At 43.8% G+C, this 25,540-nt stretch overlaps 1 protein-coding gene across 3 annotated transcripts; it reads left to right on the top strand.

Annotated features, from left to right (window-relative positions):
• The first annotated feature begins 735 nt into the window (after positions 1–735).
• Positions 736–24,526, top strand: LRP3 (LDL receptor related protein 3). Of its 3 annotated transcripts, XM_065640976.1 has the most exons (7): positions 736–1,170; positions 6,262–6,309; positions 11,706–11,844; positions 19,881–20,089; positions 20,367–21,453; positions 22,635–22,767; positions 23,688–24,526. In XM_065640976.1, the coding sequence occupies exons 1-7, from the start codon at positions 1,104–1,106 to the stop codon at positions 24,498–24,500; spliced, it is 2,496 nt and encodes an 831-aa protein (XP_065497048.1). In that variant the 5' UTR covers positions 736–1,103; the 3' UTR covers positions 24,501–24,526. The 3 variants fall into 3 exon arrangements, with proteins under 3 accessions (XP_065497048.1, XP_065497049.1, XP_065497050.1); XM_065640977.1 differs by lacking the exon at positions 6,262–6,309; XM_065640978.1 differs by lacking the exons at positions 736–1,170; positions 6,262–6,309 and adding an exon at positions 8,719–8,821.
• The last annotated feature ends 1,014 nt before the right edge of the window (positions 24,527–25,540 follow it).

Below are 25,540 nucleotides of genomic sequence, written 5' to 3'. Positions count from 1 at the left end.
GTTGTGAACACACAAGCCTCTGTCTGTTTTCAGTGGAACAAGATGGTTTTACGTCGTTGATAGTGATCCAAATTGTGTTGACTTGCGATGGATCCGTAACCCTGTTCGTATGACCGGGTTAGTTCAGTTTCACACTCCGCAGGGCCTGGCAGCGTTTGGGTCCCATCCCTTCGGACGAGTGACCCGCAGGGTGCTCTGAAGGGAGCAGAGAGCTCCGGGCACAGCCGAGGTTCAGGGCAGGCTCACCGCCCCGTGCACATTACCGCCGGCATCTGATTTAAAACCTCCAGCTCCGGCGAGCCGCGGAGGGGGCAGCTCTGGCCGCCGCTTCCCCGCTGCCGCCCGCAGGACACTGGCGGGAGAGGACGCGCCGGCTCGGCTGGGCCGACGGGACCCGCAGCCCGGCTGCGGCGGCCGGGGAGGCAGCGACTGCCGCCCCCGCGCCGCTTCCCCGGCAGAGGGGGCCGGCGGGCCGCGGCGGCGCTGGGCGCGGCCTCCCACCATGGGGCCGCGGGCTCCCCGCAGCCCGCCCGGCGGAGGGGCAGCCCCCGCGGGCCGCGCCCGGCGCTGCTGTGCTGCCGCCCCCGGCCCCGCTCCGGTGCCAGGGCGCGCCATGGCCGCGGCCCCCGCGGCGGAGGGCGCCCCGTGCCTGACAGGAAGCCCGGCGGCCCGGCGCCCTGGCGCTGCGCGGGCGGGCTCGGCCCTCGCCTTCCCTTCCGCCCCGGGCCGCGCTCCGCCCGCCGGCTCGCGGCGGCCCCCCAGGTGTGCGCGGCGGGGCGCGGAGCGGGGCGGCGCTCCCCTCGCCCTCCGGCCCGGCCGCCGCAGCTGCACGGCGGGCCTGTCACGTGGGTCGGCGGCGGCGGAGCGGCGGCGGCGCTGCGGTCCGTCCTCTTCCACCTGCCCCGGAGCGGGCAGCGCGGGCCGGCCATGGGGCTGCGGCGCCCGGCGGCCGCGCCGCTCCCGGCCTCCCGGCCTGCGGGGGCACCGCGGGCTGGCCGAGCCGCCGGCTCCCGCGGCTCCGCGTAGGGGCGAGGCGGGCGCGGAGCTTCCCCGGAGCTGCCGTGGTTCACCCCGCGCTGAAGGGCAGGCGGCGGCGACCCGCCATGGAGAAGGCAGCGGCCGCGGAGCTCCGGCAGGGCGCGCTGGTGCCGCTCACCGCCATCTGCCTGGGTGAGTGCCGGCCCGGCCGCTCCCTGCGCGCCGGGGCATGTCCGGGCACGGCGGGTGCGGGGTGCGGGCACCTGCGGCGGGGCTGCCGGGCCCCCGCGCCCGCTTCGGGAAGTTACCGGGCCGGGGGTGGGGGGAAGGGAGCGGGACGGGACGACGACACGCCGAGCCGGGTCGGCGGATCCCCCTCCCGCCCCTGCGCTTCCAAACGGGGCGGGGGTCCCCGCAGGGCGCCCGCCGGGGTGGCCGAGCCCGGTCGCTCCCCGGCGGCGGGGAGGCCGAGCGGAGTTGTGCCCGCTGCTACGGAAACCAGCCTTGTGCCCTTGGCTTTGAAACCGCTGCGGCTGACCCCGCATAGCGTTTGTTGGGGAGGGGGGGGCGAAAGAAAAAAGTTGAGGCGCCCTCGGCGCGTTCTCCGGAGTTGTGACTCGTGCGGTGCGGCAGCGGCTCCCGGGGCCGTTACGGAAGCGCCCGCGGTGCCGCCGCGCCTGCCCTGCGCCGGGCGCGCCTCTCGCCTCCTGTCACTTCTCTTGAGTGGCAGGGCGGAAAAACGGTTCCCCCCCCCGTTTCTCTGCCATATTCTGCTCTCCTCCCTCCCGTCTGCTTGAAGCGATTGCTCTCCGCTCTGCTTCGCAGCAGGTGTTAAGTTATGGCAACGTGATGAAGTGTATTACTGGTTTCCAGTCTGTCGGCTCTTTCTGTCAGGGAAGATGGTTTTTGTTAGGGAGAAGTGTTGACGCCTGTGACTAGAATGAGCGAGTGAAAGGCCCCGCGTATTTAACAGGGGCACGTAGAAATTAGGAGTTATTAAAGCCGACTGCTCCGTTCTGCGTGCTGCCGGGAGATTGTGGTGGAGCAGCGTTGTCGGAGGCACTGCGCACGGCTGAGCGCTGCTGGGGCTGCTCCGAACGCTCCTGGTGGTTATTCCGTAAACTGTTAACAGCTCCTCCAACTAGCATGTGCTAAAACCACAGCTATTTGCTAATAAGGTGGATTAGAGCTCATTTTTAATCATCCCAAATTACAGCGTTCATTGCATAAATGATCAGAAATGGGTATCTGTGGCCAGACCGCTCGTTCTATTTTTGTAAAAGTTTCTTTTTAACATTGGTGCTTGCCTAGAAGAATGTAGGAAGTCAAAGTTTAAAAGCTGCTCTGGTTACTTTAAACGTGTCTATTTTAATTAACGGAAGTGCAATGTAAAAAGCTATCTAAGCAACAAAACAGTTTGAACATCCGTTCTATCTAGTACAACTTTTTTTGCAGAGACTTGAGGGGATGTCAGAGATGTACACAGCATGAGGATAATGTCTGCAGCATGGTTTATTTAAAGTTAGAGAAAGATACAAGTTTCTGCTGTATCTTTGAATTTCCTGGGATTGTTTTTGTGGCCTGGTCAGACCTTTGTTAAAGCTTTTGTTATTTAACAGAAATAGCACAGTTATTATTGAAATGACTAATAAGATAATAAAAGATCATGTAAACTCCGGAGTTTAAGTGAGAACACTTCTTGTGTTTAGCTCTGGGTAATGCTAGGTTGAAAGTTTAGTAGATTTCTGCTTTCTGTGACTGCTAGAATTTCATGGTCTGGCTCTTCTTTTCAGCTGGAAAGTTTTATTCCTATTCATTGCACAACTGACAGTAGTAGAAGTCGGGAAACACGAGAGCTGGGAAGCTTGTAAGGTATTCTGTTTCAGTGAACCCGTAAGAGTATAGTGCTGCTACTTTAACTGGTTTTGTGTTTTACTTCCTGTTTGTCTGTCCTTTCCTGTCATCCTTATTTTTGGTTTGTGCTTTTTACCGTTCTTTGCTTTTACTTTTTGTTTTCCCGTAGGCTGTACGTGGTGTTTGGTGTCTGTATCAGTGCACTGCCACTGACCATTGCTGTATGTGACCTTGTCTTTAAACTACAGCTCCAGAGAGTGAAACTGGGTTTGTTGCAATTGTTTTTTCATGAGGCCACTTTGTTTCTCATTCTTGAGAAATTCTGGAGGACACTAAGTTATCAAATAGAAGTAATCAAAACAGCGAAGCTGATGTCTCCTTCTGGCTGTGGGGAAAAGCCTGGTGGCTGTCACTTGGTTTGAAGGTGCCAAGATGTAAATTTCCCTTTTGATCCAAATAACCCCTTTCCCAGCTGAAAACTTCACGGTGAGAATTATTTAGCAATCCAAATGAAAGGCATGGTAAGTTTCCTACATGGAGTTCAAGCCAATTGAACCACCTCTGCTTTTTCTGGCTTTCCCATGACTCTGCCCAACAGTTAAGAAAAAGAGCATGTAGAAAACTTTCTAGTGTACGCCTAGTCTCTCACCTGGTTTTATTTTGAGAAGAATTTGTTTTGACAAGAGTCAATAAAACCAGCAGGGAATGGCTGTTCTTTCTTTTGGGCCTCTGACACTTTTGAGAGCTGAGTGCTTCAGAAAATGCTGGTGTACGGTGCTCTTGTGGTTTGACTTGACCATCTTGAGTGACACTGAGAGTGAGGAAAACAGATACTGGAAACCATAAGCTTACTCAGTCACTGGGGAAAGTACCTGATACGAAACTTACACTATTTTAAACAACTGTTCGTGACTACTGACTTAGTGCGAAAGAGTTTGAAAATGAGAGCAAAGAACTTGCAACAGTGGACAATACATGTTTTGCATTTGCAGAGGTAAAAGAACATTTTTGAGGGTTGTCTTTCTTAGGTATCTGCCAGGCCTGGCATGCAAAGCTGCTGGTAACTCTCTCCTTCTGGTAGCAAACTAGGGCTGTCTGTTTGGCAGTCCTCAGAAGAAAGTAAAGTGGCTCTGGGTCAGCTAATTCCACTCTATCACGCCCTTTGTCTTCATGCTGCTTATCTCCATTTCAAGGGCATAGGGGCCCCTCATCAGCCATGGGAGGGAACCTCTGCTTGGGAGCTCGTGTTCTGTTATGGTCATCAGGAAGGTTTGTGTAGGAAACATGAAGAAAGGCTGTAGAATGTACAGACCCAGGTGTTTCCATACAGTGCATCTTCAAACACTCCTTTCAGTTGTGGTGATAATAGTTTTGTGGTGTATATTCATGTACTTTCTTTGGAGCAAACAAAAATATTTTAATATTCATGAAATTAAATTTGTGACTTAATCACTGGTTAATTTCTTCTTGGTCTTTATATTACTATGGTTACAGGAATAGCGGTACTTTAATACTGCGTGAAAACTGTTGTGTTGCCGTTACTGCCGTGATCCAAGGTTTGTCACAGAGCAAGAGTTACCGGAGCCGAGCGGTTTCCTGGTGCAGGATGGCAGCATTGCTCCTCGGTGTGCTCGCTGACCTATGGAGCAAGCTGTGCTGTGAAACAAAGGAAGTAATTACATGGCACCTTGTTATTATCGTGTAACAAATGTTATTGTACATTAATTATGTAATAAAATCAGCGCTGTTAAGGTCCTTTGAACATTGTGTTAATGCTTATTAACACAAACCTGCAGCTCAGGCCTGTTTCTTCTCAAGCCATGGCATACATACGCTGCTGTTTAGTTGCCCTCCTTCCCTTGTGCGTTACTGAAAGCTCGATCCACGCAGAAGGAGCAAGCGGTCACTGCCCTTGCCCCTGAAGTCCTCTGTGATGGGTGACACCAGGAACGGTCGTGGTCCTTTCCTCTGGTTTGCAGGGCTTGGGCTCAGCCTGAGGTCGGTAGCAGTCTGTGCACCCACCAACATCGCTCTCTGCGTTTAGCTCTTGGAGCGCTGGCTTCAGGAAGGAGAAGGTCCAAAGTGTGGGCGTCCAGACGTCCGTCAGGGCCGGGCTGCTGTGGTTTGATAGTTCAGACCCACCACTGACAGAAAACCGTGGCTGGGATAGAGCTGGCAAGCCAAGAGATCATTTTTAGCTTTTCTGTTTCCACCCCTTTAGTCCTAGGTACTTTTTTCCTCTTGTGCTGGTTGAAGTTATACCAGGAGGTGGTCAGGGCAGGGGTCATTGGTTTGTGATGTGTTTGGGTGGTGTCTAAGACAATGGGGGCCTGCGCTTGTACGTGGTATTCCAAGACATAAATAGTCGTAATTGTCAGCAGCTTCCCAAGTGACTGTTGGGAACAGGGACAGTTTCTCTTCCTCTCTTCTCCTATTGTTCATTTTTTAATGATGTTTTTTACTAAATGCTTGCCAACCGGTTGACTATAAAAAGATGTAGGACTTAACATACTCAAAATAAAGCCAAAGCCGGTGCTTAGGCTGGGATGTTGTAAATCAAGTTTTGTTAACCTTTTAACCCTTTCTAATTCAACATTTGTCATTTTATTAATAGGTGGTCTTTGTAGATTATAGAATACTGCTAAAATGCAGCAGTTAGCGAAATACACTGTAATCATTAGAGAAGTGCCTTAAAGAAAATATGGGGAAACTAATATGGAAATATATGTTAGTGCTGACCTGTGAAGCAACAATTACACAGGAGAATTTTTTTTTTGCAATAATTACTCTTACCAGCTAGCTCTAATGATGTCTACTGTGAGAGAAGACTTCTGAGAAAGTGAAGAGTATTTGGAAACTAATCTGTAAGTCAGTTGTGTGTTGTCAGCACCGCCTCATCCTGTTTTGATTTTACCAGTGGACCTTTTTGAAAACTTCGTTGCCTTTGGCCAGTCAAGGTAATCATGTTAGCTTTAGTGGTTTATTTTCAAGGTGACATTTACCTGAGAGGAACAAACTTTGCTTTATTCAGAGGAAATGTATTTAAAGATAATCTCATGAGTATTTTCCAGCATTTAAGCAGGTAAGATGACTGGCCGTGATGATGGATATTTCAGTGTAACTGTTCTTTTGTCTTCCCCAATTAAAAAAAGTCCCACAGAAGACAATTTAGAATAGATTGGCCATTGTTTCTTTTCGTAGCATATTTGGCAGATGCCAAACTAACCTTGTGTGTTGACTTTTTTATGGCTACAGTGAAGGATGACAGTTGATTACATGACTTGCCTGTGTAGATAAGCAAAGTTCTTGCTGGAGGACTGCAATGCATTTGTATTAACACCCCAGCAAACACCTGGAGATGGTTAACTACTGACTGCCGCCCTGTGCCACTGGAACCGCTCTGAACAGTGTTTTTCTGTCTTTACACAGTGAACCTCTTCCTGACCGGTAAAACAGAAAGTGCTGTTACCTCATTAGGTAAGACGTTCTTTTCTTGTATTTACTGTTCTTTTGAGTTGTTACTGTTTCTTCCCCATGCAAAGAGATCTTTTAACAAAATAGTAGGACCTTTTTTGAGACAGAGTAACGATGTCATTCTAGGAAGTTTGGGACTTGTCGCTCTTCCTGGGGTTATAGACTCCATCAGTGTCACTGTGCTAGGAAAAAATCGCAAGCCTGAGGCTAAGGTCCTAGTACGTGCTGATATGTTCAGGAGGAAACTCTATGTTTAGGAAATGTGCCTGGGAATATCAGGCCAGGGACAGTGGCCTCTTCCCAGGGGGAGCTAAAACAAGAATGTTAAAAATGTCTCATGAATGTCAAAGTGGAAATTCAACTAGAATCACAGCACTTACTGTAATTTCCTTCTCTATAGCAGTACTATGACTTACTGACATTACAAGAACATTGCAATCAGCATCCTCACAGTGATAAGGGCCCTCTTGCACCTGTCAATCCACTGTCACGTTGGTAGGTATACTGTGTGCCCAAAGGGGTTGCAACTTAACATAAAACAGAAGAACCAAGTAAGGTAAACAGGAGGAAAAGAAATAGGAAAACATGAAAATAATTCTAAGGCAGTGGATTGGTTAATGTGAGCATTGAAGTTGACATGAAGGGTTGAGAGAAGATTTAAATCAGGAAAAGGTAGTAATTTTATGATGAGGTAACTTCCTTCAATTTAGCTGAGGGGAATTGTGGATGAACCATGTAGGACGTGCTGTTTGCAGCACAGTGTTTTAATTCTTTCACAGGAAAAACTCCAAAATCTCATTTGTGTCCTAGTCTGTTCTGCCTGGATGGTTCTTTGGCTTTTGGTGGAGTTTGCCGTCCATTGGTATGAGTTTACAAAGTGTAGATTGAGTAATTATACAGTAGCTGGCCTAGACTGGTGATACTGTCTTGGCCTGAAATATATAATGCTTCATCCAGTTGGCTCTGTTGCTTTCTAATGCTGTCCTTTTGCTAGAAGCAGAGAGTTGTAATATTTGGCTTTTATTCTTTCAAGTATGCTGAAAACCTCAGAGTACTGTAGCCTTTGTGTTTTCTTGTCTTGATACTAGTTTTGAGTTACTTTATCTCCTCATGGTGTAACTGGAGTGGGGGAGAAAAATGATCATAAAAGGTCATTGCAATAACATGATCCATGTGTAGCTTCTTTTAGCTGTGTGTCGGAGGGTAACAGGTTAGGGTAGTGCAGCCGCAGGGCAGGTGACCCTGCTAGGAATCATCTCACAGAAGATGTTCCTTAGGAGCTCTGAGAAAAGTTGGGAGGAATGCTTGCTGACCTGAACATGTTCTGATATGGGAGCAGAAGCAGCCTGCTGAAGACTGATAGAATGAAGAGGAGCCTAAAATCCTTTTCTCTCCCCAGACCTAAGGGATCTGCATTATGCGATGTGTGCACCCCCCTCCTTGAGGGAGCATTTGGAGAACTCGGGGAGAGTTTCCTGCTGACCCCGAGACAGCTACTTGAAGAAGGGGATATTGCCAAGTGTTCGGTTTTGAGAGAAGGTTCCTTGTGGCAAGTGCAAACCATCCTTTATCCTGGAGCAGATGGTTGGGATGTATCCCCTGGGACTGGGACAGACCCCGGGGCATCGCAGAGTGTGAAACTGCAGCCTTTATTTTCTGCTGGGTTTGTCTGAAAATTTATTCCTGCACAGCTTACTGCCCCCAGCGCTGTCCTTTGGTGGAGCTTGACGTCTGTTCTGTTATAGTCACTTTTGCAAAACCAGGAGTAATGTTATTCTTGTAAAGTTTTGGAAACTTTCTTGCAAGTATCTGTGGCATATTTAACTGGCAGGGGGAATCTACTGCTGTTTACAGTAGAAGAAATCCATTTGATTATTACAGAAAGAGCTTCATTAAGTTTTATGCCTGTTTGACAGAAACTCTCTGAACTCAAACCTCTTCTGGCATTTGTTTGAAGTTGTCTGGTTTTTGGGGTTTTGGGGTTTTTTTTGTTTGTTTGGGGTTTTTTAATCTATAAAAGATTCAAGATTCATTATTGTTTGTCTTCAGAATTTATCCTTTTTTTTTTTTTTTTTTTTTTAAGCACCATCTCAGTAAGATTTTTAGTGGATTGGTTTGCCAATCCAGGGATTGGTGTTCTCTTATGTTTTTTCAGTGATCCTGAATGTGAAAAACATAAGCCGTTGGGAGCTTTTAGTAAACTGAGTGTTCACTTCTGGGTTTCTGCAGAAATGCTGCAGAAAGAGAGTTATAGAACAATTGTTGAAAAAATGTTGTCATTGCTATTGTGCGGTGTTGCGGATGATAAGCCCTTCAGAATCCAAGACTGTACCTTTCTATTTAGAGACTTCCCTTTCCTTTAGATGTTTTGAATTTGAAAAGGCTTTTGTTTGTTTTCCTTAAGTAATCACACTGTCATGCCGACAATCCTGATCCGTGTGCCCGATTCCGCACACTTCATGGCCAGGAGCTGAGGAGGAAGTGGGGCCCCTTTACTGACACCGAAACCCCAACAGTATGTAATTGTGCCCTTGTGTGGTTGTGCTCTTTTGTTGCCAGCATTGAAGGCTTTGTCTAGTACAGGTTTTTCTTTCAGAATTTATGTAGGTGAAAGAACAGCTGCTGAAAGCAGCGATCAGGTACTTCACCTTGTCTGCCACTCAGTGGGGAGTGCACAAGGAGTAAAGGGGCAGACGACTGGTTAGGAAGATCTGTTGATACATTGCAAATCCCATAGTAATGAGCATTGCTGGGAAATGAAAGGCATCAGAAACATAAGGCAATCAAGTGAGGTTTGGGTAAACACAACAGTAGTTTTGGGGGGCGGATGAGTGTGTGTCCCTCGTTTGCCCCAACATGTTTAGGGGACTGTGGACGTATCCTTAAAATAGTGTAATTGCATTTTGACAATAGGAATTCAGATTAGTGGTCCGTTCAAATCAGTAGCCTTTGTAAGAGCAAAGCAGTTGTTCTTTTCATTTTGAGTTGGGCAAGTCTGAAATGTAGGTTGTGTGTCAAAGGGGTAAAGCCGTGGGCAGGTATTGAGTAACACTGACCATTGCCAGATGAACTGCCCCAAATGGCACAGAGTGGTAGTGCAGCCCTTACCCTGCTTGTGTCCTTAAATTTTCATAGCTACAGTTCTTCGGTTAAAATGGAAAATCTTTTTCTCAGTTCTTCTTTCTGTGTCTCACATTCATAACAGATGTGCAGTGTTAATATGAAAAAGCATTTCTCACTGACAACCTGAACTGTCATGTTACATCAGATCCCCTGCTTACAAATTAGGAAAATGTACATTATTTGAAAAGGAAAAAAACCCACTAGTGATGTTACTTCAAAAAAGCTGGTTTATTTCAAATAACTAGTGCCCAGGATCTTTGTAAATACTTCCTAAAACTGAAGAACAAGTATTTGGGAGAATAAGAGCTCTGCTTAATTGCACTGATGAATGTACGAGTGGAAGAGTCACCAGCATGTCAATGGAAACTAAAATACACTTTGTGTAATTACAATTCTGTTTTCTGTTCTAATGCATATACTGTGAATAAGGGATATTAATCCAGAACAGTGTTTGGTGCAAGGAGGACAGAAATATTTGCAGAGCCTGTTGCTGGAAGCCTCTATATAGTGCTGTCTGGTGGTTTTGCTCTTTCTGTTTTGTGCATTCTGTTTCCTTCCCATTGAGAAGTTTTTGTCATCTGGCAGTTACGAAATGCAGTCTTTCCAGCTCCTTTTATGTGGTTGCTAGCTCTGGGCCTCTTATGCTGCTGTGATGTGTTGATGTAATGACACGTGTGGACGAGCACATTTAGAGACCTAAACAAACTGAGAACTAGAGTTGAAAAGTGCTTTGGATCTTGTAGTTGCTTGTATAATTCTGGAATTGCATCTGCATCTTGGTATTTTGCCAGCATCTAGTGTGGAGCCTGTCTGGTTTTAGAAATGTAATAACAAAAAAGGTAGGGTTTTTTTGTAACTGCTTTACTGCAAAGTATTTGTTTGGAAAATAGATGTTTTCTTGTATTTATGTATTCTGTATGCCTTTGTGGCGTTTGAAACTAGTAGGAATTATATGCATACATTTCAGTGGAATGCCCTGCTTGGAGAGTAAAAATAACGGCTTTTTATATGTTTTGCCTCAGGTAAGTTACTCACCTCATGCTTTTTATATTCCTGTGGCTCTCACTTAAGAAGCGCTTGCTGTGAACAAGTGGAATAGTGCCAGGCACAGGTTCAGTGGTGGGGGCCGGCACAGCCCCCCCGCCCTGCCCGAACCAGGCAGCTCTGCTGGCCGGTGCCTTTTCACCCCGGCCCCCAGTGCGGCCCCATCTGATCCCCACTGTGAACTGAAAATTATAGATTTATGTGGCTGAATTCCAAGCAATACTGTACATCTGTGATTTATAACGCAAGTATATTTGGATGCATATGTGTATGAGGGAATGTCAGGTATTGGCAACCTTTTTTTTCCTTGCCACCTTTTAAAGCTATGAGAAGGTAAGCTGCTGTCAAAAATTGGAATATTCAGCTGCAGTCCACAAGTCATGCTCTAGATAGTAATTTGTTTTAAAAATAGTTTAAAAATATTTTTGGAGAATGTCCAGAATAGCTATTGCATTACACAGAATTTTCTCTCTTGTAGTCTGCTGAGAGTACATTTTCCCATCAGAATAGCTTTCCCACTTGTCCTTGGAACATTTAACTTTTATTTTTGAATTACTTAATTATAAATTATAAGTATTTGATGTAACCTTAATTGGCCTGCTGTTTTCCATAGGAAGATCTGAAAGTGCTTTGAAAATATTGAGCTTTATTTAGCCCTGTTTGCTCCTTTCCCTGTCTGGAAATTTTCTCCTGTCTTTGAGAAGGAATTTAGAGTACTTAGTAATGTTCAGTGAAAACATTTGACATCGGAATCTATTTAACTTTTTTCTTTTTTGTAGGGGATTTTTTTTTTTAACCATTATAAACTCTTCACGTCTGTTGTATGGTTAGGAGAATAAACAACATCTCTGGGAACCTGTTACAACAAAATGAGCTGCTAGGAACTGTACCCAGTTGTTGGGTGACATACCCAGGCTTTGGGAAGCTGGTACAAAGGATTTCTGTGTTATGTCCTCTTGGCAGATGCACGCAGTAGTATTGATTGTAGGGTTTGGTAGATTCATACAAGGTTATTGATTGATCCTGCATTGAAATGCAGGTTATACTTAACTACACTTAGAGTGGGTGTTTTTTAATTAAAAACCAGAGCAGGGAAGAAAGCAGTAAGAGGATAAAACTGTTGACTCTCTTTTGTCTGCAATCCCCAGAAACTGATGAAAGCTCTTGTAGATAATGTGAATTGTTGATGAGGCAAAGCATTAACAATATGTTTTTCCCCCGCTTATCAACAGCTCCTTGCAGTGGAAAACTGGAACAGCACACAGAGAGACGGGGGGTCATCTATAGTCCTTCTTGGCCACTGAACTACCCTCCAGCTGTAAACTGCAGCTGGGACATTCAAGGAGATCGTGGAGACATGATAACAATTAGGTATGGTTTGATATTCTGTGGAGATAAAGGATTGCTTTGCTCAAATGAAACAAAATGTGAGTTCGTATCTGATAGACCAGAGTGAGGCCATTTGTCAGAGCTACTGAGTGGTCGAAGGAAGCTGAAGTTGATTACACTGGAACATAATTGCAGGTTGGGCACCTCTCTCATTTTAGATATGTTCTGCTGTGTCTTATTTCTGTAGGCTACTTCTGACAGCCATTATCATACATGCATGTTATTTGTAGTCTATTTATCTATCTACCTTCACAATACCTGTGTGAGTTTCATCCACCTCTGATAGATGAGGAGGCAGAAAACAGTGGTATATTCACTCACATTAAATAGTCCATCTTCTCTTAGTTGTTTAAAAATAGGAATAGGCGAAGGCTATAAAATCTGGAACAGCCTCAGTGGGATACATAAGATTCTTAGAGCAAAACTGGCTTTCTCTGTAATGTCTTGAGATGGTGCTATGTTTAATTGACAGTTGAATTTAATCATTGCTTATTGTTACTTGTTAACCAAAAGACACATGCTTTTCTGGTTAACATTTATTTCCAACATAATTAAATAATGGTTAGCATTTGTGGCACAATTTCTGCTCATTCTATAAAAATACTGTTCAGAAAAGACTAGAATGTATTACAAATGATTTGTTAAGAATGTTAGGCTATAATATCAGTGTATTGCAAATGTGTATAATTTCTCTGGGCTAATCGTGGTGTCCTTCCCAAACTAAGAAGTTCTTATTTAAAAAAACAAACAAACAAACAAAGCTAGGAAAGGGTTTTTGTTTGGTTTTTAGTACTGTTGTATTTGACACCATCTGCTCATTCTTTGCTCAGCTGCTTAAAAGGACTGCAAACCTCTTCAACTGCAGATGCTCAGCAATTAAAAACAAATCTGCCACAGATGGAATAATAGGAGGGCTCCACCATCCGTAGTTCAAAATAGGAACGACTCATCAGAAGTAAGGAAGTAGATACCTGCCAGCATTTGAGATCCATAAATAGAAACACTCTTTTAAACCCCATTAAATTGTATTGGACTTGGGGAATTTGTTTCAAAGCAGAGATTGTTGGGAACTCTGAGGGAGCATACAAATGAGACACAGGACAATAGTACTGCAGTTTATGCTGGGAAGACGCCTCGGAGCTCCCAGTTAGAACTGGGCTTCTCTTCTGCAAGTACGAGTGTGACAGAGGCTGAAGAAATAAATGAAAGTAAGATGAGGAAACTGATAATAATGTGTGTATACAGTTTAGATGTGCGCATAGCAAGATAATTTGAAAGTTTTCCTCTTAATGGGTTTGTTTTCTATCACTGCCATATCCTGCCCTGCTATGCACATGCAAACACTGGGAGGTGTGTGTTTACATCCTGGGGAGTAGTGTTGTGGTGTTACATTTCTGACTATAAATGTACTTGGAATGACTCACTATGGTGTATGGAATGAAAAATGTTACAGCATTGGAGGATTTCTTTAGAAGGTTGTAGCCCTTGTAATGCCAAGGATGCAAAAGAAGCAGCTGAGTTGCCGAGGCTAGCACGATACAGGCAAACCGGGAAAGAGGGTTCAAATACAAACACTTTTTCCCCGTGGGTATGCTTCTTGTCCTAACAGTGTGCTGGTAAGGGCATAAAAGAGTAGCTTTTAAAATTTTCCTAGGAAAATGAAACACAGGTTTTGTCATAGCATCTGGATTTTGAAAGGTTTTAAAAACCCCACCTCCTCTGTGTTATGTCACGCTGAATGCATTTTCTTTGATCTTGAATTCTTGTTGAGAGTAAGACAGCAATGTTATATAAGTATCACATCTGAGATGCAACAGGAGTCATTAAGGGATAAAATTGCAATTTAAAGTAGTTTTGATTTCTAAAACATTTGCAGTCAGTGGTCATTTTTTATTAACGTATTATTCAGCAGCTTTCAATAGAACAGTGCCCAGATCTACAGGCGGATGTAAGATGCTGGCTCCTGTGGGCATGTCCTTCAGAAGCTTTGTCTTAATATGTACCTTTTGTGTGTGTGTATTTGTTTTCTTTGTATCATCACATTTCTGTGCTTATTGTTTACCTTTATAGTTTACTTTTTAGAAATCCTTGGTGGAGACTTCACAAGAACAGGAAATCCATGTTCCTCGTGCTTACACCTCTCTGTTAATTATGCGTGTTTCAAAACTTGCGAGTTTGTGTGTCTGGTGGAATGGTGCTGTTAAGACCTGGGCACAAGTGTATAGCTCCTGTTTTCCAGGACTATGTTGTATCACTTTAGATTCAGGTAATTAGTATGTTAGTTATTGCTTTGTAAACCACTTGATTTTTCTTCCTATTTTCTCTGGTTTTGTGCCTGTTTTCACAGAGGACTACATAAAAATCCTGTAGGATCAGATGAAGAAGTCATTTGCACTAACTGCCTTTGTACCATCCTTAAAAGGCTTCATATATGTATGTTTCCTCATATCTGAGAAAAAGATCAAAATAATTTTTGGTTAGCAGTTGCTTTTATCTGATGGTTGTAATTAACCTGGTGTGGGCAGAGTATAAATGAATTGTGGTTTACGATAGAGTTTATGGGACTGAGAGTAAAATGTTCTCCATGTTCAGAATTCAAGACAAGAGTATTGAAAAGTGATCTATTTAGTGATCTACTCAAGCTGTTTCTTACTAATTGAGGCGAGGGGGACTCACCTTCTTTGGCTTTCACTTCAGGGATTTGCGTCATTGCTTTGAAAAAAGAAATTTTCAGATACCATCTGAGTTTCAATTTCTGAGTAAAACCGAGGCCTGTTCACGTAAAGGCTTGCTGGTCTGTAATTGTATGAAGAATTAAAGGGACTGCTTCCTACTCGATTTTTACCAGACTCACAGTGTTTCAGAACTTGGCATTAATTGGAAAAAACTCATAATAGCCATTTATTTCATTCAGTTGCACGTGCTCAGCCTTTGAAAACACGGCCCCTGTGTCCCCTGCCTAAGGTTACACAGTTAGCTGGTGCTTGGGAGCTGGGAACAGAATAGAGCTTTCCTGACTTCCAGGTCCTTGTGCTTCAGTGGTTAAGCAGAAGTTTTTAATGAGCCAATTAAGTCATCAGTTGTTCTCAGTCTGCACTTGCTGTGAGAGCTTGGCAAATAGAAGTAACTTTTTTTGCTTAATTGGCTGGTCTGTTTTGTTTTGGGACCGTGCTCTACTGATCTACCCATAATATTTATTCTCCAATTTTTTAATGAGTTTAAAGGGCCAAATTGGACATCTTAAAAAAATTATTTACTAATTACCTTTATTCAGATTTTACATCTGCTTGGCCTCAAAGAGTTTACCCTTTTTGTGCTCATTTTCGTGATCATCCCATGTTTGTCCTATTCTAGTTATTAAGAATGCTTTTTTTTTGCTTTACTCTGTAGTTGTTCGTGCTTAAATTACAAAGAGGGTTGTAGGGAATTCCCTACATTATTTATAGAAGTACTTGTTTTTTTTTCTTTTCTAGCTGCTTCTCCTTCTTTCAGTGCAGATGGCAAAAAGCTTAGCTCTGCTAAGCATTAGTTTTGCAGGCAGCACATTTTTTTTCATCTTTTCAGAGTGTAAATGAATATTTATGATAAGCTGGTTTAATGAAGTTCTTTCCAGCAACATAAAAATACTTGACAGTTAATAGGAAAATATCATTGTAGGCTATTGTTTCTTCACTTGAGTAATTTTACAGGCAAGATCTGATAACATGGCTGATCTGTAATGTTCTGTAAGCTCCTGGAGTCGTGCTCACTGTTGGAGGTAACCTTGTTTCAGTATCATACTACTGAAGGAAAAATCAGATGATTTTACCTGTTTCTGCAGACTTCTGTAAAAACAGATTTAGTGCTGTGTTTGTCAGTTCGCATCAAGTTGTTCTGATCCTCAGGCTTTGAATGCTCCCAGTGTTTAATAGACTATTCTTGTATTTTTCTAAAGGAATTAGCTGCCAAAGAGGCATTCCAAAAACAAGCTAACTGGACTTAGTGCTTTCAAATAGCATTTTTCAGAAGAAACAAAACCTGCAAAATTGTTTCGATAATTTAAATCTTTCACACAAGTCTCCTCCTCTGTTCCTGTATTGTGCTGGAGATCATGGGTAACAGCGAGAACAGCCTAAGGGGCAAAGCATTTCAAAGGATGTTGTGTGTGTTAGCGGTGGGTTCTGTACTTTAATGTTGCAGTCCTAAGCGCTTGAAATAGCAGTGTTTGTTTGTTTGACTCCTGCAGCACTGTGCCCCAGTGCTGCTCCTCTCCCTGCCCTCCGAACTCGGACTGCGGGTTCCGGGCGTGGAGAGGAACGGGAGCCCGGAGGAAAGCTGGTTCTGCTTCTCTTCATCACGGAGCGCTGAGGTGCCACAGCAAGAGGAGTGTTGCTCTGTAAGAGAAGCTGGTGGGTGGAGGGGTTGTCAGCATCACGTGGAGCAGCCGTGGTGCGATGGAGAAGGCTGTGGTTGAGGGGTGCAAGGGCTGGGGTTCAGTGCGCTGTGCACAGCAGCTTGCGTGGTTGGATGGACCTCTGGGTCCACATCCTGCTCCTTCAGGCGTGCACTGCTGGACAGAGCTGGCAACTGAACCCACCCTTCTTTTGCTTTCCTCCCAAACCCTCTGCTGCCCTCCCCAAGATGTTTAAAAATACCACAGTACTGACTGGTGCTGCCTGAGGTATGGGTGACATTATGCATTGTTACTCTCTGTACAACTTGATTCTGTTTCTTCTTTTAATCACAGAAAATAACATGGGTTTTGGATATAAAGGGCCTGAGACCTGCCTCAAGAACCGTAACCACAGACTTAATTCAGTACTTTTCCAAAGACTAAGATGTTTTTACAGTCCTACAAGCAGTAGGAGCACGAGACTTTGTCCCTTATTTCCAGTGCATGCCCTCAATCATTCAACCATTGAGCCTAATCCTTTTGACAGAAAAATTTGCATTCCAGTTTGAAAATGTTCAATAGAATAAGTAGATGTCCCCATGCTCTATTTTGTGGGTAGCAGGATTAAATTATTCTTCAGAAGACCGTAACAACAGCAGTGCTAGATCTAATTACAGATGATGAACGAAGTGAAGTAGCAGAGGTTGAACACACTATTCAGGACTCTTAGGTAAAATAAATCACTGGGCTATTTAATGTCAGATTAGTATGGCAGAAACTTCTTACACAAAACCTTGTTTCAAATGGATTATAAAGTGAAAACCAATTTTATGTATTCATACATGCACACATATGTATACATGTTGTTTTGAATTTTTTTACAAAGGAGTGTGTTTTTTGTGGTGAGGTTGTTTGGCTCATTCAAACATACCCTGCTTTTGGTCTTGAGTAAAAATCACCATCAATTGAAATGGGACAAAATTTGCTTCCGTTAGAGACAACGTAACTTAAAAGGATGCTGGAGTGGAGCGACAATGCCTTAACCAAAGCAAAAATTGCTCAAAGTGTATCTGTTGATAAGTTTTCATGAGGTAGAACGTAATTGCTTTGACTTAGCTTTCGCCCTTAGAAGAATAAATTTTATAACTGCTATGGTATCTATTATATGTAAAACTTTACATCAGAACTAGAACATCTGTATTTCAGAGAAATTGTGTTTGTTCAGTGGTGTTTGAAACTCCTAGGGACTTGTGATTAAAATGCTTTTTTTTTAAAAAAAAAAAAAAAAGTTAATTCTTGTGCATATTCTGTGTTGCACTTTTTTGAATACCAAGGCATTTGTTTCAGTAGCCGCTGCATCCCTGAGAGGCATGGTGTTTTCGTGGGGGCTGCTAAAGATGATACTTGCCAGTCTATATAGGCAAATTGTCCCCTGGGTGTGTGTAGTCTGTGTTGTGTAACTCACTATGGGTGAGTTATTTACCTGGTAGACAAAAGTAGCTCTTTTCAGCAGGAGGGGGGAAGTTGAGTGGCTGTGCGACTTGGCTGGAGTGCTGGGAGACGAGCAGGATAGGAGAACAAATTCTGTAGATTTTTAGGTTGCTCCCGTTCCATCTAAAATAACTATAGAAGTAAGAGATGAAAATATTTAATAGATGATCTTGTTTGTGTCGCACAAGCAGAAATTTTCTAATCATTCCACCCCACCCCTGCCTAGTTCTGAATTTCTATTTGTTGATTTAGTGACTTTTTCCTTTTCTTAAAAGTTGTTGTTGGGCAGATTGGTACTTCTAATACCTATCCAAAAAGTCTTTATGACAAGAAAACCCTACAGGCAATCCTCCAAGTCAATGATAGAAAGCCTTGTTGATGTCTGGTGCCAAAATGAGTTACAGAGAGAAAAACCAATGTGGTATTTCAGTAATGCTGTCTCACATCTCTTGCAGCAGACTTGATGCGGGTGCCTGTAGTTTCACTGGTGCTTTGTGTAATTCCTTTTCATGCTGTAGTGCCTGTTCATACACTTTCTTGGTCATTAAAAAGTTTCTTGCAGAACACCTGGGACAGATACTCTTTAGCTTACCTTTACATGACTGAATACTTAAATCCTTTCATTCTGACTGCACAGTTGTCTAAAACTTCCGTACAAAATATGCTGATTTCAGAAGCTTGGTAAGATTGCTTCTAGCAAAGAAATAGGTGCTGTGGGAATATTTCTTCCTACCTGGGAAGACACATAGAGCATGGTGGGAGAAGAGTTAGAAAAGAGGAAGGATGTGTTTCTGGGCAGATTGTCCTTGCCTGCACATATGTTGTTGGTCATCTCTTAATTTCCATTTTAAATTAACACTTTCAGTGATCTCTGCTCATTCTCTTGCTGATAATTTTTTTTTTCGAGTTATTAATTGCTGATATGTTTGGCAGAACCTAAAGGTGCCTGTTGGCTGGGTTTCCTGCTTAAACGAATTAGCTAGTTTATGTAGTTGCTGTTCTTTTCCTTTCACCTCCAAAAGGCGAGATCTGGCAGGCGTTGACAGCATTTTGTAAATACACAGTGGTATCAGAAAATTATCTTTCCATTTATCTTTTCCAAACAATTCATCTTTTATGTTTGTGAAAAGCCCTTTGTGGAAGGAGGTCTGTATTTCATAGCACCTTTTCAGTCTTTATGAAACTTCTGTCTAGATATTTCCAAGGAGTATGCACAAACTTCTACCAAGTTAATTTTGTGTCGCTGAGTTATATGAAAGAGGACCAAAATTAATTTCTAAGTGTGCCCTTTCCCAGTGAGTGTGCTTCTCAGTGCAATGCTATTGTCATTGCAGATTACTGAATGCAAATGTAATCTGTTTCATCAGACACCAAATGTGCTGTATGATTCCTGAGCTACAGGTCAGGGAGTATTATCTGATTGTGTTCAGTGTTCTGCAAACAATTGGGGCACCTCTTTGCACTTGGTAAGCTGCTGTCGAATAATCACTGGGCTTGGGGCAGCGGCAGGATGGAGGTTTGTCTGTCAAATGTTATAAGCTTATTTGCATTCCCAGAAAGGGAATATTTTAGTCTTTGAATTAAAAAATAATAGTGTTAGACTTTAGGTTCCATTTTCGCCCCTTGCAGTCCTGTTCTGTTCTTGCTCTCTTCCTGCCTATCCATAGCTTGAAGACTTGATTTTTGTCTCTCATATTTATCCCTTTAGGGTTCTTTGTAGTGCTCCCTATTACTCTTTTTCCAAGACAGTGGTGTCCCTCTCACCCCGTAGTTTCATAGTTTTTAAGGTTGGAAAAGACTGCTGAAATTAATCTACCTTCTGTATTATGTATTCTGGAATTTCACTTTTACTCCTATCTGTATTTTAGGAAGCAGTTTTGTTTGAGTAAAAGAGGAATCATCCTTTCAGCTTTTGGAGCTACTTGGCATGCTGTTTGCGCCTGTGAGATGGGTGCTTTTCCAAACTGGAGGAATTTGAGTGTTCTGTTTATATGTACTCAAGATACTGTAGGTGTTTCATTATCTTTGAATGTGATCTCTATGTCAGCACTGCTTGGTGCAGAAAGTCAGCTGTTGCAGTCTGTTTTTTCTCTCTTTGGCTTTGTTTCAGGTACATGTCCTCTTTTTAACTTGTGGTTTCTTTTGTTCCTAACAGTTTTAAGAACTTTGATTTGGAAGACTCTCACAAGTGTGCAGTAGACTGGTTGATGATTGGCCCGTCTTCCAAGAGGGAAGAGTACAAAGTGTGTGGATCTTCCATACCTCCATCTTTCATCTCTGCAAGGGAGCACGTTTGGATATTTTTTCACTCAGATGCATCAAGCTCAGGACAGGCTCAGGGATTTCGCCTTTCTTATATTAGAGGTAAAACCTCACAGTTTTGTTGGTTTCATTTGTACTCTCTCTGGCAAAACTTGAAGACAGTAGTATTTTGTGTGGACAGGAGTCTTGGGCCATCTTGATGAGGTGTTAGGGTGTTAACCACCGATATTATTTCCGCTTGGCTTTTTAACAGTTTTCATGAGGTGCACTGGCCTGACCAAGTGACTTGTGACATACAGGGTAGTAGATGTTTAAAATTAACATCAGATGGTTCCAAAAGTTTCGATACTGACTTTTTTCTCCTTACCGTCTTTCACAGGAAAGATAGGTCAGGCCGTATGCCAATCAGATGAATTCCGTTGTGCAAATGGCAAGTGTATTCCCAGTACTTGGAAGTGTAATTACATGGATGAGTGTGGTGATAACTCAGATGAGAGAAACTGCACTGTCCCTCCAACAGACCCTCCATCCAGTATCTGTCCCTCGGGAATGTTCCAGTGCAGCGCAGCCCACTCCACCAAGTGCTTGATGAACGAGCTGAGATGTAATTCAGTTAAAGACTGCAGTGATGGTTCGGATGAAGATAATTGCCCTGATCTTTCCTGTGGCAAAAGGCTGGGTAATTTTTATGGATCTTTTGCTTCCCCAGACTTGTTCCGTGCTGATCACAGCAGATCAGACCTTCGTTGCACATGGTATGTGGACACCCAAGATAATCGACATGTTCTGTTGCAGCTTGATTTGCAGTTAGGCTACAACGACTACGTAAAGGTGTATGATGGCATCGGAGAGAGAGGTGATAAATTAATGCAAACATTTTCGTACCACAACAATAGGCATTCGGTGAGCGTGGAGTCATCAAAGGGCCAGCTCACTGTCTCATATCATGCACGCTCCAAGAGCACTGGCCATGGGTTCAATGCAACCTACCAGGTGAAAGGCTATTGCCTTCCTTGGGAACATCCTTGTGGAAGCGATGAGGAGTGTTTCACAGATAAGCAGCATTGTGATGGCTGGTGGCACTGTCCAAATGGCAAGGACGAGGAGAACTGTCCTGCTTGCCAGAAGAACGAATACCCATGTGAAGGAAACAGTGGGCTTTGTTACTCAATACTTGACCGCTGTAATAACCAAAAGAACTGCCCAGATGGCTCGGATGAAAAAAACTGCTTCACTTGCCAGCCAGGAAACTTCCATTGTGGTACAAATCTGTGCATCTTTGAGACTTGGCGCTGTGACGGCCAAGAAGACTGCCAGGATGGAAGCGATGAACACAACTGCCTGGTGATCGTTCCCAGGAAGGTCATCACAGCTGCTCTGATCGGGAGTCTCGTGTGTGGCTTGCTGCTGGTGATAGCGCTGGGTTGTGCATTTAAGTTATATTCTCTGAGGACCAGGGAATACAGGTGAGTGTCTTGCTTTTGTAATGCTTTTGTAGCTGTGAAGTTTTTTTCCTTTTTGTTTAGAGAAAAAGTAGACGATTTGTTAACCAGAGAATTTGCAAGATACTGTGAAATTAATCCAAGGAATTAATGACAATTAAATAGCAATCACAGCATTAGACTTAGAGAAGAGTAGTTACAATTTTTGGAAGCGGTGAGGGGCATGTCAGGTCTTCTGTGTTCTATGAGAAATACACATTTATTGTGCAGCCTGGCAGAACCTGTATCTAACTTGAATCAAAACTGTTTTGAGCAGTTTCCTCTCCCACCTCCTCCTCCTGCAACAAACCCCTTGCACTGCCAAAAACTGAATATGCAACTGTTATGATGAAGTCTTTGCTGAATTTGAACTGAATAACTCCCCCCCACACACCCCAATACTCTAGTTCTCAGTTCTACTAAAGGCAATGTCCTGTGGTGGTGAGGCAGGAGTTCTCATCGGTGTGAGCTGTGCCCCTTTCCCCGGGTCCCATATGCCTTGCTGTATGGATAGTGTGTGTTTTTCCATGTCTGTGTTTTGGGTGTTTGTGCCGGCCTGGTTCTGCCCTTTGGGAGAGAGTCGTAAGGGACTTTCAGATCCCGTCTCTTGTCACATGCACCAGCTCCATGCCATGCTGCTGACACCATTCGTGTTTTCAGCACAGTGTGCTTTACATTCTCTCCTTATCAAATCCACATGATTAAGGACCTGAAAACGAGCTGCTGTGCTATGTTGGGAGCCTCGGTGCCTTGGTTCTGGCAGGCCAGCCAACGCTCTCTGCAGCTGCAAGCTGCCCCTGTTTTGTGATTGTTTCCAGTTCTCAGTGTTGTCTGTTCCAAAAATAACCTTTGGGTCCTTGCTGAACAATTTACCACTGTTACTAGTGTAAGCTGGCTGATTGAAAAATCTTCAGTTGCCACGGAGTCCAACCTGGGACTGCACCGAAGAGTTTGCTGCTTTGAATCACTGATGCTTATACCCTCTACTCTTATTCCTTTTGTCAATTTTAGCATCCTGGTAAGATTTTCAGGGAGCCTAGTTGAAGGTTTGCATTTTTGCTGCTAGTGAGAAGTTGTCTGCGCTGCTTTTCTACATTAATGTGAGGGAGGCAGGACAAACTGACTGGTACATCCCTTCCATGTTTTCCCTCTGATTCTGTTTCCAGAGCATTTGAGACCCAGATGACACGGCTCGAGGCAGAGTTTGTGCGGCGGGAAGCTCCACCATCCTACGGGCAGCTGATTGCACAAGGACTTATCCCCCCGGTTGAAGACTTCCCTGTGTACAATGCATCACAAGTATGGAGACACGAGTGCTGATGAGCCTATCAGCAGCCAAACTACTGTAAATTAGATAGAATAAATCTGGAACTGTATTCTTTCAGTAGCTGTGCTAATTGTACGGAAGTAATATAAAAATGTTTATGTTTTACTTGGAGCCGAAGAACCACAGTTATGCATCTTGGTGCTTTGAGTAGTTTTGAACACATCAGATTTGTTTGCTAGAGAACCGCAGTGAGATAAGCACATACTGTTTTGCTGTATATCAAGATAAAATGAACAGAGACAGACAGAAAGGTCAGAAAGTAAATAGAAAAAAGGCTTTTCAAGCTGAAGCTGTAAATGTACCTGAAGTGATAAGAAAGTAAGGTCTTTAGCAGTATTTTTGGGAAATTCTGGGATCATTTTTCATTTACAAATACATTACACTGGGAAGCCATTAAGTCATTCTTCTGTTTCACTGTTGAGTTCTCAACAATCTCCTGTGCTCTGTCAAAAGTATCCAACTGTGATAACAGTTCCCAGTGTTATAAAGCTCTTGTAGTTTGTTACTCAAGTGGAGAAGTAGTTCGCCTTGGCCTTTCTTCTCTGCTGTCATCAGCTTTTGAGGATCCTTTGTTAGTGCTGATGATAGATGACTCAGGGTCTGCACTCTGGTTCTTTAGTGGTGATCTGATTGGGTGAGTTGCAGCATCTTCCTGGGCAGACAACCAGAGCTTAAACTCATAAAGGAAACGTTTTAGGAGAGAGTCTCTTGGTACAGGCAGACCTGTCTTTGGTATTTTAAAATAGTTCCTTAGAAAATACATGTTTAACAAGGAAGTGAGGGATCAAGTCTGAGAATTCTGGTAAGGTGGAGATATTGGTGGAAAGAACAAGGTTTAGGAGAAGCCTTTTGAGTATGTGTGAAATCATAGTTTGTTACATCTGTATTACAGGCTTCTGTGCTGCAGAACATTCGAACAGCCATGAGGAGGCAGATGAGACGACATTCATCAAGACGGAGCTCGTCTCGGCGGCGCTTGGGCAGGCTCTGGAACAGACTCTTCCACAGACCTCGGGTGAGAGGACAGATCCCGCTCCTGACACCCGCCCGCACTTCACAGACTACGCTGGGTGATGGAATCATCAACCGCGCTGATGGGACTACTCGGAGTCCTCCACCTTCTCCTGAAGGACCTAGTTTAGAGGCAGATTCCCATGGCCAAGCCAGGGGCCTACAAGAACCTGGGTGTAGCAGCTTGCAGCCAGAGACTGAAATCACAGAGCCATCACCTTCAAATGTCTTACTGAATACTTGCACAGCTGCACATGCAGAGCCCGAGGCTGGACACACTGATAAACCTTTAGGTGCTGAGACCTCTGGCAGTGAGCCTAAGCAGTCCAGTAACGTGGATTCAGGAAAGACTTTCAGAGATCCTTTGTCTGAAAGTGCTACAGAAACAATCCATGGAGGGTCAGTACCCAGGAGAACTGTCCCAGAGGGCGGTAGTTTAAGTAGAAGTCATCTGCTGAGTGAAGAGCCAAGTAGGTTACCCTTAAAAAAATGGGAGTCTGCTTATCCAGGCAGCCCTGTGAATGTTCATATCCAAGTGGATGGACAAAACCGATGTTGCCCTAACTCATACCGGGAGGAGCCTTTGGGTGCTCATGCGGCTTGTTGCCATTCTGTGGAAGTGCCAATGTTAGAGTCCTCTACTCCCCTCTCTGAAATCAGTACCAGTGATGATGAATCTTTACTTGTTTGCTAATAAAAATTTTGGTTTGGCCCTGTAAATTTTGTAACTTCATTGTTTATATGACAGTGCACTTCGATGATAGGTGGTGTGCCTGTGCTCTCAACTTTGGCTCTTAAAACCAGTGTGCTTTAATCCCCCGGGGAGTACAGCACAAGACTAAACGGGACAAGTTTTTGTCTTTGTTGTTATTCCTGACACTCTAGTGGGGCAGAAGTAGGCCAGTATGCGATGTCTGGGGCTAGGAGAGTGCCGTTTGGAGGCATCTCTGTCCTCTGGTATTTCCTCTGTGCATTTATTCATTCTGCATTCAGGGAACTGGTGTTTCTTTTCTTTTCAAGTGGTCTTACTGAAACTAGAGAGAACTCTTTTGGGACCTGGGGCAGGCACCAGTCATTGCAACTATAAGTACTGAAGTAGAAATAACATTTTTGTCTTTTTAGACATCATAATTTAATTGAAATTCAATAATTTCAATCACAAATACTTAAAAGGAAATAAAATCCTTTCTAGCTTCCTCTTTATAGAAATTGTTTGCTTCCTTTGCTTTCTTCAGAAATGTTTTGGCGGCCATGTGTACCTTGAGGTATCCACTAAAACTAAAGCTTCTGTGTAGAATACCCAGAGTGACACCAGGTGTCCTATTTGCTGCAGCTTTGTAATCAGAGACGAGCAGTGTTCAGGATAAGCAGCGTGCATTGAACCCCAGGTGCAGCAATATTTCTTGTTTGTGTTGTCATATGTTACACTCTTTTCACAGTGATGTTTTGAAGGCTGAAGAATTGTTTGCTTTCTCCCTACCCTTGTTTTTGCCCTCCTCCCTTCTGTTTTCAGGGACTTTTATGATTCTACTAATTTGGCTGTGCCCTGATGGGTACTGAGGCTTCACAGCTCCCCTTGGCTGCAGCAGGAAGCATTGAGCACTTGGTAACTGTCAGGATCAGACTTCTATTTGATTTTGAAATAAAATCTGCTTCATGTTTGCTTGTAAACCTGCTACCTAGGTGCAGACGTATAAATCTTTTTTAGTTTTTTTATTTTTAGAGATTTTGTTT

The sequence above is a fragment of the Caloenas nicobarica genome, chromosome 9 (assembly GCF_036013445.1).
Source record: "Caloenas nicobarica isolate bCalNic1 chromosome 9, bCalNic1.hap1, whole genome shotgun sequence".
In the NCBI taxonomy this organism is placed as follows: domain Eukaryota; kingdom Metazoa; phylum Chordata; class Aves; order Columbiformes; family Columbidae; genus Caloenas; species Caloenas nicobarica.
Note: the sequence above shows the minus strand (reverse complement) of the source record. Positions and strands in the feature narration are given on the sequence as shown.